This window comes from Notolepis coatsorum (assembly GCF_963971535.1).
Source record: "Notolepis coatsorum genome assembly, chromosome: 17".
NCBI lineage: Eukaryota > Metazoa > Chordata > Actinopteri > Aulopiformes > Paralepididae > Notolepis > Notolepis coatsorum.
In genome coordinates, this window is record NC_140181.1 from 101508272 (window position 1) to 101525814 (window position 17543).

General features: G+C 43.7%; 1 protein-coding gene across 1 annotated transcript in view; it reads right to left on the reverse strand.

The window, feature by feature from the left end:
• Positions 1–550: 550 nt before the first annotated feature.
• Positions 551–17543, reverse strand: part of LOC311244181 (putative chitinase 10) — a gene marked incomplete at both ends in the record, with an annotated part of 77420 nt that continues 60427 nt past the window's right edge. The window contains 4 exons of the mRNA XM_084333588.1: positions 551–563; positions 683–896; positions 11007–11139; positions 17350–17466. Of these exons, the coding sequence (XP_084189714.1) occupies positions 551–563; positions 683–896; positions 11007–11139; positions 17350–17466 (477 nt within the window). The remainder of the gene's footprint in view (positions 564–682; positions 897–11006; positions 11140–17349; positions 17467–17543) is intronic.

The window sequence follows — 17543 nt, forward strand, 5'->3', positions numbered from 1 at the left end:
GGAGGTTTGATGGTTCTGGTCCTTAGTTGTGACTACTGGTGACCGGGTGGTCATGGGAGGAGAATCTGTTATTATGCCTTCCAGTGTATGTGTTAAAGGAACACTCCAGTCACAGCACTTGCAGCTGTTTCTGAAAACAAGGCCAGTGTGGCACCTCATGAGGAAGGTGCGTCCATGGAAACACTGATAGTAGGAGTTGGTGTCTTTGTCGTTGACATACAGGTCATCAACCTTCCCATCACAGAAGCCACTACCAGGAGCAGTGGTGGTGGTGGTAGCACTAGTGGAGGTTTGATGGTTCTGGTCCTTAGTTGTGACTACTGGTGACCGGGTGGTCATGGGAGGAGGAGCAGTGGTAGCACTAGTGGAGGTTTGATGGTTCTGGTCCTTAGTTGTGACTACTGGTGACCGGGTGGTCATGGGAGGAGGAGCAGTGGTAGCACTAGTGGAGGTTTGATGGTTCTGGTCCTTAGTTGTGACTACTGGTGACCGGGTGGTCATGGGAGGAGGAGCAGTGGTAGCACTAGTGGAGGTTTGATGGTTCTGGTCCTTAGTTGTGACTACTGGTGACCGGGTGGTCATGGGAGGAGAATCTGTCATTAAGCCTTCCAGTGTACGTGTTAAAGGAACACTCCAGTCACAGCACTTGCAGCTGTTTCTGAAAACAAGGCCAGTGTGGCACCTCATGAGGAAGGTGCGTCCTTGGAAACACTGATAGTAGGAGTTGGTGTCTTTGTCGTTGACATACAGGTCATCAACCTTCCCATCACAGAAGCCACTACCAGGAGCAGTGGTGGTGGTAGTGGTAGTAGTGGTGGCAATATTTGGGTGCTTCGGGTCCTTAGTTGTGACTACTGGTGGCCGGGTGGTCATGGGTGGAGGAGGAGGTGGCAAATCTGTCAAGACAGCATGTGTTAATTTAATTAAGTTAGTGTGGTAAATATTGAGTTGAATTTCATAAATAACCTGGTATACTGTTTAGCAGAAGTGGTTGCAGGGCTAAATGAGGATAGATAAAGGTCACACCTAATGTGACCAGATTAGTACTATATGGTAAAGGCCCAAAAGGTCAAAGAGTATTCACACCCCCCCCCACCAGAGGACATCATGCCAGCCCCCCCTCGTGAGACAAGACCCAACACAGCGACCACACGGACGGGGGCCACCAGCAGAACCCCTCTGTGCTCAGCGGGGGACCACACCGACGGGGGCCACTGACAGGCCCCCTCCATCTCTGTCCCATCACGTCGCCACAACCCAGGGGGGGGGGGGGCTGCCAGCCCCCACAGGAGATCGCCCACAGGAGACCGCTCACAGAAGACGCCCACGGACCAACTGTATTCTATTATTGGCTAGAAATTATAGTATATAAGAGGAGACAAATTGGTAGTTCGGGAGCCCTCAGACCGGACCGACCCCAGGGGTCTGTTGGGCTCCACCGCTCCTTCCACCAGAGAGACTGTGCTGCTTTTTATGTGAGTAAATCATGGACCCTTGGTTGGTTAAAATAGAATGTAAAGATACTTATCTTAGAAACCAGGCTTACTCATATAAAAAAGGGGCCTACAGTAAACTATGTATGTTCAAATTATGTTACCAAGTGACTGTTTATGTACATTATTGAGGTTTGAGAATGCAAACCTGATTGTAATTTCTGTACACAGATAGCCCTGTTAATGTTCTCTGATAATCTTTTGTCCTATTCACCTTGGTCTCCTGGCTCTGATCAAATAAATGTTGAATTGGACTATAGTTCATGGTTTGTCTGGCCTACACGTTTATTCCTCATCTGCTTAAGTCAGATGAGGAGACCAACAATTCTATCACGTATGATCCCTTTCTCCTCCTTCCAGTTAATCAATCTCGTTGTACTGTACTACAATAACCTCAAATTATTGTAGAAGTTCTGTGGGAATTTACCACAGAAATGGTGCCGTTCTTCCCACCCTATTGTGTCTCCCCCTGAAAAGGTGCGGTAGGGTCTTGTCATATCAAATCTGGACCTTGCTGTGTGTTGGGGACACGGGGCAAAGAGCTGGGGGTTGCTGCGTTTGAAGTTAGAGACGAGGGGCTTGTTGTCTGAATGGAGGAGAGGGGGACAGGATGAAGGTTGGTTGTGTACGCCACTTGTTGGGACCCACGGTGAATATGGCTTTTGCATGCAGGGTTGGGGGAGCGGTGACTTAGGTTAGGATGTCCGGAGGTATGAAGATCGCGCTTGTTGTGCAGTAAATATGCAAATGTGGGCTTTTTATGTTTGTGTGTTTGTTCAGACACAGGAGGCCGGTCTCGGCCTATGCGGGCCACGGGGGTTGAGTTGGGACTCGTATGGAATATACTTTATGAACTATACGGGGGGGGTTGCACCAAGAAGAGACGGCATGTAATGGGATTGCGTATTGGTGGCGCACAGACTATCTGGTCATGATGTAATGGTGGTGGCGTCGCATGACGGCAGATAAAAGGCTTTTCTGGCTAGGAAGCACGGTTGTCTGGTGTGTACGACAGGGGCGCGTTCTGAGTATATAATTGCCCTAAAATTATTCTCAGGAAGGGGGCGCGGGTAAGTTGGGGAGATTTGGTTGTTCTGAAATGGAAAGAGAGCTGTGTCCGATGAGCAGTATGACCCTGCTTATAGTCACAGATAGCGGGACGGGGACCGTGAGTGAGGACAGTATGGGCATAAATGCGTCGGGCTCGATGTAAAGAAGAGCTCTGTTAACTATTCAGAACATGCAAAGTCAGGTATGGTAAAGATGAGTGGAACCTGGCATGATCAGCGCAGGGGGTCTGTGCGATTGCAGGATTAAAACGTAGTAATTAATAGAAGATAAGGGTGCCGGCGTGTTCAAGAAGGCTCGGATGGACGAACTGAAGTCAGGGACCAATCGGCCTAATTTAAATGAAGATATATTTGCCGTCCTTAGGCATAGTATCGAGCAGATCGGGTGGTCCTTTTTAATCTTGAGCGAAACCGGCCTGTTGATTCGATTACGTTCGCTGTGATACAAAAACAATTCGGTCGAAATGACTGATAAGTACTTAATGGTTGTATGGGGGACTATGGCTATGGTTAGGAATTGTATGGGGGACTATGGCTGTGGTTAGGAATGATTGGCGAAACGTAGGAGCTTATTGTTGTTTTGTTATGATATTTTAATGACCAACGAACATAGGTTTGAGGCGAGTCCTACTGGTGGTTGGGGCTAGCTAGCTTAGCTCTGTGGAAAAGTCCGCGGTGAAACTGGGGACGTTACGATGGCGTTATGAGAGAATTGATTAAACACTGTGGCGGCGATTGCGGGTAAGAAGCGAATCGAGGCGTAGGGTGGCGAGATTGTGGCCGTTTTGAGGGTTATTATTGATGCGGTAGCGATAGTGTATGATATTAATAAGTCGCTGCTTGATGACGTCATGGTGTTGTGGGGAGTGTGTAACGTTCGCGGTACTATGAAGTGAGGCGGAGTAGGTAGGAGAAAGGATTCGTGTTGAACTATGTGTGCAGCGTTGGTTGGTGTGAATGTTTTAAAAATTATTTTCTGTTAGAGTGGTTGGGTATTGTAAGCTTGTGTGAATTGTTTATGCTTTGGGTGGTACTGAGCGAATTGCGTGGATGAACGGATCTTGAAAGGCACGGCTCCCGTGAGGGCCTTGAACGTCGCATTAGAGCTGGCTAAGCTAGTTAGCTTGCGGGCCGTTGTTGTGTGGCGTTTGCGGGCGACATATGTTACGTTTCGAGTTTTGAGAATGATGTTGGGGAAGGGTTAGAGAACGTGGTGAATGTCGTGGCATTTTTATGAATGTCGTGGCATTTTTATGGATGTCGTGGCATGTTTAGAATGTCGTGGCAGATTTTGGTTGTCGTGGCAACGTTATAACGGTCGCATCGGTTGCTGCTGCGCATGTGCGGTTCGCTGTTTCGTTTATTTTCGCTCGGGGGCCAGGGAAAACGGGTGAGTTTATATTTAGCTTTGTGTTATATGGTTGTATTTGTATATTGTACATTGTATTTTTGTGTAAACAGGGGAAGAGATGTAACATGTATGGTGGTTAGATTAGGGGAGATAGTCAGTAAGGGTTTACTTAGGCTGCAGACAATACAGTGAGCCTATTGAGGAGAAATGAGATAATGGATACATTGCCTATGATAAATCTGGAGTTCACAAACTAGCTACTCTGGGTGATTGTATTATTAATATTAGGAACATACATATACACATTGGACACAGGTGTATATTCTTGACCAAAGGGGGGAGTTTGAGAGTAGCTATAGGCTGGATTTGGAAAGATGCTCTATGCTAGAATTACAAGTAGCTTGCAGTAAAATCAATTTATCACATGTGTATGAAGAAAGGAGCATTTGGAACTAACCACTAATAATGTTTTTCTAGATGAGTGATGCTTATATTTGTAATATGCATGAATATTGTTGTGTAAAACCGTGATGTTGGAATCTGTTGATGCTTGCTTTAATGACACTGTTGATTTAAATAGGATAATGTTTATATTAATGTTTGCTGCAAGTCTTTAGATCATGGGGATGATAATTTAATGTTGTAGGCTTGTTGGGGTATATTTTGTTGCATTGCAATGTTGGAATCTGTTGATGCTTGTGTAATTGGTTAAATCTTTGTAACACTGTTGATTTGCATAAGCTAAATGTTTTATAGTGGAATTTGATACAAGCCCAGTTGTGAAGCAGGATAATTTACTGACGAGGGACTTGTTTATATGCTGTTTTGATGACTGTATGATTGTGTTTTTGCAGTAATTGTAATGATTTGCTGTTTAGTCTGTAATTTGTTTGGCTGTTAGGGACAGGAAAATGTATTACTTTTAGACTCTGGGGGACAGCTGCCTCTGGGGGATGAAATGTGTGAATTTAACCCTTTTTTGGTGTTTACAGGAGGGCCCAAGGGGGGTCGTGATGTACAGCTGCTTACAATGGCTGTTCTTTTTATGACAGGATGGCGTGAGATTAGATGCAACAGGAAAGAGGCCACAGGTGGAGATAGGAGAGAACAGTCAAAGTGAGATAACAGATGGCGTTATTTTTAGAGCAGAGGACAGGAAGTGGGGGTAATGGGCCAGGGGGCCAGGAAGTGACAGGAAGGTGAGACAGGGGAAGGTTTGTCAGGGAACAGCTGGGTTAGTGAGTGAGACAATCAAGAAAGTAGGCATTCATTTGGGGTTATGACTTATGAATGTTAACTGTTTTGATAAGGGAATATTTGGATCTGTCTGTGCACTGGAAGGCATGGATAGGTCTGAATTAAAGATGGATTCCAGTCCGTCTTTGAAGTGAGAGTAGAGGAGCTGATGTGAGGAGAGGCTGTAGTAGCCTGAGATCAGAGTAGCCTGAGATCAGAGCAGAAAAATTGAGAGCAGAAAGGTTGAGCGCAGAAGAACCAACATTGTTTGTCTGTCTGTTGGTTGATTAATGAGTGTATGAAAGGAAGTATATGTTTATAATATGAATGTTGGGTGGATGATGTTGAATTGTGATGTTTGATTGGTTTTTGCTTATATTTCTTTTCTAAAAGACTCTAAGGTTCAGGATTGAATGTGTTGTGACACTGAGAAATTGGATGAATGCGTTTACTTTAGGTCATATTTATTTAAATTTAATTTTTGTATGTATGTGTGAGATTGAGATGTTGTCTGTTTATGTCCTTTTGATTTCAGTGAATGATTGAGCTGGGGGTGGGGGCCAGGAAGCCTTAATTACCCATTCACACACACACACACACACTCACATTCACATTCACATACACACACACACACACACACACACACAGACACACACAGACACACACACACAGACACACACACACAGACACACACACACACACACAGACACACACACACACAGACACACACAGACACACGTTCACACAATCTGGTCACACATACATACACACACACAACTTAGCTTTCACTTAAGGTGAAACTAGTCTTAAAAATAACAAAATGTGTTTAAGTATGATATATCTGTGTTTATGTAATCAATTGGATGAGGGATTGAATTTAGATTTTTAGAGTTCTTTTCTATTTTTGATCTTTGAATTTAGAGTTTTGGATTTCTTTTCTTTTCTTTCTGAATAACCATTGAGGTGGTCTGCGGTTGGAGCTGGTTAATTTCATTGATCTGCTTTCACATCTGTGGGAATGTTTTTTTTGATTATTTGCCTTTTGTTGTTTCTCTGTTATGATCTGGTGAGAGGACTGTTGAAGGCTGGGATACATTGGAACAGATGGAGGCTGGGGTGCATTGGATCAGATCAATGACAGTTAAGTAGTGCCACCACGATTTGCATATGGAATTAATGGCTTCCCTTATTGAGTATGTTGACATATTGTGTAAAAAGTTTGCTCTGTGCTTGTGTTTTCAACAGCTCAGAAAAAGGGAGGGGGAAGGCAGATCGACGATGGGGGAGACATGAATACATTTCATTAGAAGCGGTAACGTAGGATTTCATTTTTCCCTGTTACTCTGCAGTCCAATGATGGTGAGAGAATTCTTGTACACAGAGACCCCTGCCTATACAAACCCCATGCGGGTGGGGCCAGGTTGTAAAAACTGAACAGATGTGGTTTGGAGGAACTTCCACGCTATAATCGTCTGACGACGGGTTGTCATGAGATAATCGATGACTGGACCTGGGATGACCTGGCCTGGGAGGGCGGGGCCAGTCTGAAGACTGAGCTGACAGTGTGTGAACAAGGTTCTCTGGGGTGTAGTGGAGTTGTGGTTGGACTGCAGGGGACAGGGACGAGACTGGATAAGTACTGATGGGCTTTGTCTTGTGCACATTGATTTGGTAGGGCGCAAGCAAAGGGCGGATAAATAACACAATGCAGGGTCAGATAAGGATGCATTCACATAAGTGAGGGGATGGCCAGAGTGAGGAGAATGGGTGAAAGAAAATTTTCGTTGAAATTCTGCTTTCCTCTGCCAAACTGAGCTGTGGAAACAAGAAGTGACAAGGTTATGACCAATATATGTGTCATAAAAGGGGGGAGGATAGGTGGGAAGCAATTGATTGATTATGCAGATGTGATTGTACTATCTTAAGGAATAAATTAGCAGAAAGAAGAGATTATTGAATGAATGTAAAAATGAAAATATTGTGATACTAATGTATGTTTTCTCTCAACCAGATCATCTAAAAGAGTGTGGGAACAAACTTTCCTGTAGATTAAGATAATTGGGTTTTAAATTTGTGATTTTTAGATTCAATTTGTGATGTGTAGATTAAAATTATTTTTAATTGTTGTTAGCATATTCAAAGTTTTTGTTTAAAAGAAAAAATGGAGAAATTTTGAAAAAATGAATTTTAATTTTAGAAAAAATGAATCCTTTGTATGGTTAGTATGTATAGAAAATCAAGTCAATATATCATATGTGACAATAAGAATCGTCAAAACGGGGAAATGTGGTAAATATTGAGTTGAATTTCATAAATAACCTGGTATACTGTTTAGCAGAAGTGGTTGCAGGGCTAAATGAGGATAGATAAAGGTCACACCTAATGTGACCAGATTAGTACTATATGGTAAAGGCCCAAAAGGTCAAAGAGTATTCACACCCCCCCCCACCAGAGGACATCATGCCAGCCCCCCCTCATGAGACAAGACCCAACACAGCGACCACACGGACGGGGGCCACCAGCAGAACCCCTCTGTGCTCAGCGGGGGACCACACCGACGGGGGCCACTGACAGGCCCCCTCCATCTCTCCATCACGTCGCCACAACCCAGGGGGGGGGGCTGCCAGCCCCCACAGGAGATCGCCCACAGGAGACCGCTCACAGAAGACGCCCACGGACCAACTGTATTCTATTATTGGCTAGAAATTATAGTATATAAGAGGAGACAAATTGGTAGTTCGGGAGCCCTCAGACCGGACCGACCCCAGGGGTCTGTTGGGCTCCACCGCTCCTTCCACCAGAGAGACTGTGCTGCTTTTTATGTGAGTAAATCATGGACCCTTGGTTGGTTAAAATAGAATGTAAAGATACTTATCTTAGAAACCAGGCTTACTCATATAAAAAAGGGGCCTACAGTAAACTATGTATGTTCAAATTATGTTACCAAGTGACTGTTTATGTACATTATTGAGGTTTGAGAATGCAAACCTGATTGTAATTTCTGTACACAGATAGCCCTGTTAATGTTCTCTGATAATCTTTTGTCCTATTCACCTTGGTCTCCTGGCTCTGATCAAATAAATGTTGAATTGGACTATAGTTCATGGTTTGTCTGGCCTACACGTTTATTCCTCATCTGCTTAAGTCAGATGAGGAGACCAACAATTCTATCACGTATGATCCCTTTCTCCTCCTTCCAGTTAATCAATCTCGTTGTACTGTACTACAATAACCTCAAATTATTGTAGAAGTTCTGTGGGAATTTACCACATTAGTTAAGTTAATTAAACGGTGGAAAGAAAATCTCACATTACAGTAAGTGTTTCAGTGTATGTGTTAAAGGAACACTCCAACTTATTTGCTATCTCCCCCTGAGTCAGACAAGAAGATTGTTATCAGTTTAATAACAGCTACGTGTGCTCAGTAGCCCCAGGGATAGGTCCAGGTGCATGCTGGCCGAGCTTAACACAAGGACCTGAGCACCTGGATCCTGGACTTTCTGAGGGACAGGCCCCAGGCGGTGAAGGTGGGGCGACATACCTCCAACCCAATCACCCTGAGCATCGGGTCCCGCCAGGGCTGTGTTCTCAGCCCCCTGCTGTATTCACTGTACACACATGACTGTGTGGCCAGGTTCAGCTCCAACTCCATAGTGAAGTTTGCGGACGACACGTGGTGGTGGGGCTGACCCCTGACAATGACGAGAAGGCCTACCGGGAGGAGGTTGATGTACTGGCACGCTGGTGGATTTTAGGAGAATACAGCAGGGGACAAGCCACTGTGTATAAACGGGGCTATCGTAGACAGGGTGAGCTGTTTTAAGTACCTGGGAGTCCACATCACAGAGAGGACCTGACATGGACAACTCACATAGACACTGTGGTAAAAAAGGTGAAACAGCGCCACTACCACCTGAGACAATTAAGGAAGTTCAGAGTGTCAGGGAAGATACTCCACTCCTTCTATTCCGGGGCTGTAGAGAGCATTCTGACTGGGAATATCACTGCCTGCTTTGGAAACAGCACGGCACAGGACAGGAAGGCCCTACAGAGAGTGGTGCGCTCAGCAGAGCGTACTACGGGTATTGCACTACAAGTGTTTTTTTGAGAGTTTATTAAAGAGTGTTTGTTGGACTCTGCAGCACTAATATGCCCGGAGAAAAAAGGCGGTTTGAGAACACATTATCGGTGATGAAGATATACAAATCCAGATACAGATCCTCTATCACTGATGGGGGGGAAGGACGACGGGATGGGTCAAGTGCAGAGACTCAATCGCATCGGCGACCCAACTAATTGCATGCGTGTGTGTTCCTGTGTGTGTGCCGCCCATCGTTGCGTGTGTGTCTGCCTGCATGCCGAATAAAGACTTCTTCAAAGTCCAGTTATTATTATTATTATTATTATTATTATTATTATTATTATTATTATTATTATTATTATTATTATTATTATTATTATTATTATTATTATTATTATTATTATTATTATTATTATTATTATTATTATTATTATTATTATTATTATTATTATTATTATTATTATTATTATTATTATTATTATTATTATTATTATTATTATTATTATTATTATTATATTCAGCCAGATTTCAATGCACTTGTTCAAACCCAAGCCAGACTGGATTTCTCTCACTGAACAAGTAAAAATAACTGAAAAGAAATTAAAGCATGTATTGCTTTTTGTATAAAGTTGATCAATTTCATACCTTTTAACATACCTTTTCAGTGTTTGTGAAGATTAACAAGTTAAAAATAAAATGGAACACTGTTGTAATGATTGTTTTTGTTTTTACTGTTTATTACTTCTATATTTGTATACGTTTATTCTTCTGATTACCAGTAGCAGCTAATCAAAATATATAATATGCTACTTTTTAGAATGGGAGCATTGGAGGATAATGAATATTGAGCAGAATTAAATTCAAGTTGTCATTGGTTCGGCCAACACAGTTCAGGTTTCTCATGTGGCCCCTTGTAAAAATGTATTGCCCACCCCTGCTTTAAGACATAGCTCAACATTGTATTGCAATTATCTCAGGATTTATTAACATGTCTATTTTATCATGTCTATTCTACTTATTTTATTTACTATTTACTATTGTATTCTTGCACAATTGTAGTGGGCATGGTCAACCGCATTTCAATTTATGTCCTAGTATGTATGTGATAAATAAACCTCTTGAATATTGGACCGGAAGCAGTAGGGAGCAGCTAGCCTAGCTCCATCAAAAGTGAAGAAATACAACTATCCAACAACTCCAAAACTAACGTAGAGATGAAATTGATAGCAATCTTCTTGTCTGACCCTGGGGTTAGATGGAAAATAAGTTTGAGTGTTCCTTTAAAGATGCAATCAGTGAGATGTTTGATTGGAATGAGGATCACGTAGACCATGTATAAGAATAGTATAGCTTGAGATCGTATAATATAGCATTGTATAGCAGTGTACATAAAGACCCAATGCCTCATCCGTAGCTAACAGTGTACTGCACTGCCACAGGACCTAGCATGTCCTACCATGCTCTGTAAATAGCTCATGTACAGATACCGATATGCCTACTTTGTTACTTGTTTATTGCACTATGTCGCTCTATTGGTTGGACTTTTATTATTATTACTTGTATTATGCACACCGTTGCGGGGCGAGACCCCCCGCATTTCACTGTATACCTGTATGCTGTGACAAATAAAACTCTTGTATCTTGTATCTTGTATACAATTGCATAGAATAAGCAGATAGTCTTTACTGTCCTCGTTCCAAATGATTGGAAGTCTTACAGAGTGTACCTTTAACCTTTATATTATGAATCCAGTGTTGAGATTTCATTTATTTTCACCTGAAGCCAGAAGAGAGCGCAGGTGGCCGATGAGGGGGTAGTTGCCCTGTCCACAGAACTGTCCAGCAAAGTCATCCTGGTCCAGAGACCAGATGATGGCACCTCCAAACTTGTTGTCCTTCAGATATTGTACCTATGGAATAATAGTTGGCACCACAACAACCATTTTCAACCCTCTCAATTGCAAGGAGAGGGCAGAGATGGAAAAGTCTACTGACACTACACAAAGAAAATGCCCAGTGTATAGTGAACGGTTATCATTACATACACATTAGATCATTGTATTGGATAGTTCATTATTAGTGTAAAGGCCGAATGAGTGTTTTTGTTATAGATTATTATTATTATTATTATTAGTATTATTATTATCATTATTGTTATTATTATTTCCAATCGAAGGATATGATTTATGGGAATGTTATGTTTATCTGTGTCGCCCGTTGGGTGGACTCTGTTGTACTGTGGGCGAATCACCTGCACCGGTCGGGTGGGTCGGCCCACGGCGCGACGGAGATCATTAAATGGGTGATAGGGATCAGCTGTGGGTTGGTAGCCGACGGGGAAAGCATATAATTTTCTGACCGCTTCAGGACGCTTCGGGAACGCTTTAGATTAGTCTTATTTTAGGAAACACTTTGAACTTGAACAATTAGAACCACGGTTATAGGACGCTTAGGATCGCTTTGATCACCTCTCCCATGTAACCTACCTTTTCTAATTAAATCGGATATCACGTTCGGTATCTGATAACAGAACTCAAGGTGTGGAGACTATTTCTTTGGATGAAGCGCGTATGGAATCACTCCCCGACTGCCACAGGAAGCGGACACAGGCATGTTGCCGCTACAATAAGTCAGAAAATTGCTTTTATTGAAGCCAGACGAGCTTCAATAAAGTGAAAGAGGACTCGCGCAGATTATTGAAAGCGACCCAAGGCAGAGGCGCGCGTCAATAAAGTGACAACTGACAAGAGAGGACTGCAAGAGGACCGACGGCATCACAGCCCGAGGACATCGCTGTGATCAGCAAGAAGGAATCGATCAACCACAGCCACACACAGTGAATGATCACAGCCCGAGGACATCGCTGTGATCAGCAGGAAGGATTGATCAACGCCAATCACAGCGAGTGGAGCCCCTCCCTCCCGAGGACAGCAAATGGAACGTGCGTAAGTAGAATTTATGAATGGAATAGAGACTACTACGTACGTGGCGCACGCACACGGCGCTGTGGAATATAAGATAATTATAAAGCTGTCTTAAGAATTGGTGGATAAATATAGACAAGATGTCAGATATTGAAACGGATAACATGGATTTGACACAAGCGGAAATTGAGCTGAAACAATTAATGGCATCACGTAAAGCCAGGCTTGCAGCATGCACCTGCAAGAAAAATTAGATTAGTGGGATGATGAAAACAAATGATGAACAAGGAGTAAGAACGGACATGGCATTGTTCAATAAGACACTCAGTGCTTTTAAGATCGCAAATTAGTCTGTACAGCTGTATTTACAGGATGACGATGATGATGAAACACAACGGTATAAACCAAGAATAGATTAATTTAATACATGGGTTAACGATATGGAAAAATGGTTGATGGAAGGGAATAAGGAAAGGCGAACTCCAGCCCAAAGTCCAACTGAGTCTGTGATCCAAGAGTCTCCAGTAGAGACTCAAGATAATCTGGAAAGGGACCTTCAGGCTACAATAGGCCCAGAGGATAGCATTTCCAGGGCCCCATCAAAATCATCAAAATCATCAGGTGGAAGCCAATCATCCAGGTTATCTGCCGCCCGTCGAAGGGCTGAAAACGAGAGGGCCACCATTCAGGCAAAGGCCGCTGCACTTTCAGCCAGACAAGCCATGAGCCTAAAGGAAGCTGAATTAGAGGCTGAATTAAATCTAAAAAGGGCTAAAGCTAGCCTAAAGGAAGCTGAAGTACAAGCTGAATTAAGACTGCAGGAGGCTAAAGCCAGGGCTAAATTAAAGGCTGAGAAGGATAAAATTGACTTTGACACAGACATGGCTGTATCAACGGCCAAACTCAAGATACTGGATGATTATGAAACATCATCACAAACCAACTCATCCAGAACCATGAGGTATCCATCTCAAATTAACCAGCCATCCTCTCAAGAGGACGGATATGTGTACAAGATGCAACCTAGGGATGGTATGAATGATTATGTTGACCAAGCACATGCTCTAGACACCTCAGAAGGACTACCGATATTGCAATCACCGGTAGAATATGCATCCATAAATGCTGTTCCAAAAACCCCTGTGCAAAGACAGCTCTTGGACCAGTATGCATGGGCGCACACACCACAACAACAACCACAGCAGCAACAACAACAACAACAACAGCAACAACAGCAACAACAACAACAACAACAGCAACAACAGCAACAACAGCAGCAACAACAACAACAACAACAACAACAGCAGCAGCAACAACAACAACAACAACAACAACAACAGCAACAACAACAACAACAACAACAACAACAGCAGCAACAACAGCAACAGCAACAACAGCAACCACAACAGCAGCAACAACAACAACAACAACAACAACAACATCAACAACAACAACAACAACAACAACAACGGCAACAACAACAGCAACAACAACAACAGCAGCAGCAACAACAGCAACCACAACAACAACAATAACAACAACAGCAATAACAACAACAACAACAACAACAACAACAACAACAACAACAACAACAACAACAACAACAGAGGCCTCCACAAGCAGTGAGACCCAAACAGCCATATATACAGCAACTACCACCTGTACAGTATCGACCACCACCATATGTGCTACCTCAGCCACAACCTTGGCAACAACCACATGCACCATATCAGCATCAGAACCCTGTGCAGCTTCAGCTACAACCATCTGGAGCTACAGCAGTACAACAGGGTCAAACCCAAACAGACCAGGTTCTATTAAATGTCATGGCAAGACAGAATGACATTACAGATATACTTGTCACACAGCAGAATCTGGCGCTACTCCCAACCAGGGAGATTCCCATGTTTGACGGAGATCCTATGAACTTTAGGTCATTCATGCGAGCCTTCGAGTACGGCATAGAAAATAGAACCACCAGCGAGCAAGATAGACTCTACTTTTTGGAACAATACACCATAGGGCAACCTAAAGATCTTGTGAGGAGCTGCCTACACATGCATCCACAGGATGGATATGCCGAAGCCAAAAGACTACTTAAAGAGAATTTTGGTGATGAAATAAGAATAACTAATGCTTATATAAAGAAGGCCTTGGACTGGTCCAGCATCAAAACGGAGGATAGTCAAGCTTTGCGCGCCTACACCCTCTACCTGAGAGGATGCAGTAATGCAATGCAGGAGCTTCACTATATGGATGAGCTGGACAATCCATCTAACCTACGACTGATCTTATCCAAGATACCCTTTAGGATCAGAGAAAGGTGGGGGTCAACGGCCTACGACATCCAGGAGCGCACTGGGCAAAGAGCCAAATTCAAGGATCTTGAGGCTTATCTGGAGAAACAAGCCAAAATCGCCTCCGACCCATTGTGGGGCAATATTCAGGATTACAGTCCTGACGGAGCTGCCCCAAGGTACCTCAAGACTGCAGCCTCTGTATGGCAAACAAGAGCAGGAACAGCGGCTGCACCGGTTAAAGAGAGAAGCAGCTTTGTCACGACAGTGACACCAGTCACAAACATACCGTCAACCGTCGGTAATGTAGGATCCAAGGCAGATGGCTCTGTAGCTTTTAGAACTCCTTGCTTGTACTGTGCAGGCGATCACTCACTTGAAGCCTGCAGGAGGATAAGAGCTCAGAAACATCTGAACAAAATAGAGTTCTTAAAGGTGAAATGACTTTGTTTCGGTTGTCTCACCAAGGGACATCTCAGTAGGCACTGTAGCCAGCGGATGAGGTGTCAGCATTGCCAGAAAGAACACCTGACTCTGCTACATATAGAAACAAACGACCAAGAAGGACCGGACGAGCAAAAAGGAACAGTCGGGTCAATGGAATGGAAATCACCTCAACAGGAGAGGACACCACCCCTGACCAAGAAGACTGTGGGTAGTGCTCTGGTGAGGCTTGGTGAAGATAATGGGGCCGGTAAGGTCTGTGCTTTACCCATCGTGCCAGTGAAGGTGAAACAGGCTGATGGAAGTGGGTATGTAACGACATATGCCTTCTTGGACCATGGCAGCTCGGCATCCTTTTGCACAGAGAGCCTCATGAGGAAGCTGAACGCTAAGGGCCGGCAAACATCAATTCTCCTTAAGACAATGGCACAAGAGAAACATGTCCCAGCATATGAGATCTCAGGCCTGGAGGTAGGCAACATCAATGATGACACATTTATTGCACTGCCTACGCTATACACTCAACCAGCAATCCCAGTGTCAAAAGAAAACATCCTTACTCAGGAGGAACTGAAAAAATGGCCCTACCTGAAGGATGTTCACATCACTTACATTGACTCAGATGTGGAGCTTCTGATTGGAGTCAATACTCCGAGAGCCATGGAGCCTCGGCAGATAGTGAACAGCCAGGACGACGGACCATATGCTGTAAGGTCACTCTTGGGATGGGCGGTCTATGGTCCACTGAACGTCAACGCGGTGGATGTGACAAGAAGACCCAAAGCCAGCGCCACCAGTTCAATAACCTTAAAAGATGGTCATTATCACTTGCCACTCCCCTTTCGAAAGGGAGGTGTGATGATGCCCAACAACAGACAGGTGGTGACACGAGCCATGCACCTGCAAAAGAAGAGGAAGGATGAAGGGTACCATGCAGAGTACAGACAGGTGGCAACACAACGAGCCATGAGCCTGCAAAAGAAAACAGGAAGATCTAAGAGCAGAGAGAAGACTGTAAGATCGAAGAGGAAAGAGGATGGAATATCTAAGACCACAGAGAAGGTACCTCTTCAAGAACCAAGGAAAGATGGCTGTGTCTGGTACATACCCCATCACAGGGTGTATCACAAAAGAAAGAAAGAAAGTGGAAAGAACATGAGTGGTGTTTGATTCACATCGTCATTCCAATGCACCACCATGGCAAACTCTGGAGTGAAGTGGATTGTGGATCAACTTGAAGATTTTTTATTTTGTGACGTGGAATGTTCTCAGTTGTATTGTGGTGATTCACGTGACAGGTGAATCTGCCACGGCACAGCTGATAACATAAATAGCCAAAGAGAACTTCGCCCCTGGTGACTTGGTGGTCATAGTGGACGACACAGCGCCCAGGAATTCCTGGCCGCTTGGACGGATCCTGGAAACCTTTCCGGATAACAAGGGCCTGGTACGAAGTGTCAGGGTGAAGACCAAGACCAATGTGCTACAGAGGCCAATCACGAAGCTTTGCCTACTACTGGAGTCAAAGGAGGATTGCCAGCTGTAATGAACACTCGCCCGACCATATTTTGTAATTGTGTAGGCACAATTAGGGGCCGGCGTAAAGGCCGAATGAGTGTTTTTGTTATAGATTATTATTATTAGTATTATTATTATCATTATTGTTATTATTATTTCCAATCGAAGGATATGATTTATGGGAATGTTATGTTTATCTGTGTCGCCCGTTGGGTGGACTCTGTTGTACTGTGGGCGAATCACCTGCACCGGTCGGGTGGGTCGGCCCACGGCGCGACGGAGATCATTAAATGGGTGATAGGGATCAGCTGTGGGTTGGTAGCCGACGGGGAAAGCATATAATTTTCTGACCGCTTCAGGACGCTTCGGGAACGCTTTAGATTAGTCTTATTTTAGGAAACACTTTGAACTTGAACAATTAGAACCACGGTTATAGGACGCTTAGGATCGCTTTGATCACCTCTCCCATGTAACCTACCTTTTCTAATTAAATCGGATATCACGTTCGGTATCTGATAACAGAACTCAAGGTGTGGAGACTATTTCTTTGGATGAAGCGCGTATGGAATCACTCCCCGACTGCCACAGGAAGCGGACACAGGCATGTTGCCGCTACAATTAGAGATCTTTAAAAAAGCATTCCTTAGGCTCAATCACATTTGAGGTAATGACTCAATCCCTTACTTTTACTGAACAGAAAAGGTTCAGACCATTTGACCATTCGTTTGGGGGTAATTGGACAAAGACAGCCGAGAGATATACTGTGTTTCTGATATACTTCATCAGTTAGTTAGTTTTCCATTATTTCTTCAACAAAATGTACAATGCTCGGTTGCAGCAAAGTGACTTGAAAGCTTGCCTCTGAAACCTTTTCTCTTTTTAATCTTTCTGAAAGATTGGAATATAAGACTGATATCACTGATATGTTGTAAATTACCTTGATTTCATAGCTTTTCTTGTTGTCAAATCCGACCCACTCATTTCCTTTTGTGGCATAGGGCACCATTTGCTCATCAGTCCAGTGGAGATTGGCTCCTTGAAGGAAGGTGCAAATCTGTTGAGAATATACAGTGACTCTTAAACGTGGTCCATGAGGTATGGGGATATATGCATATTCATGGGTTAATTTAT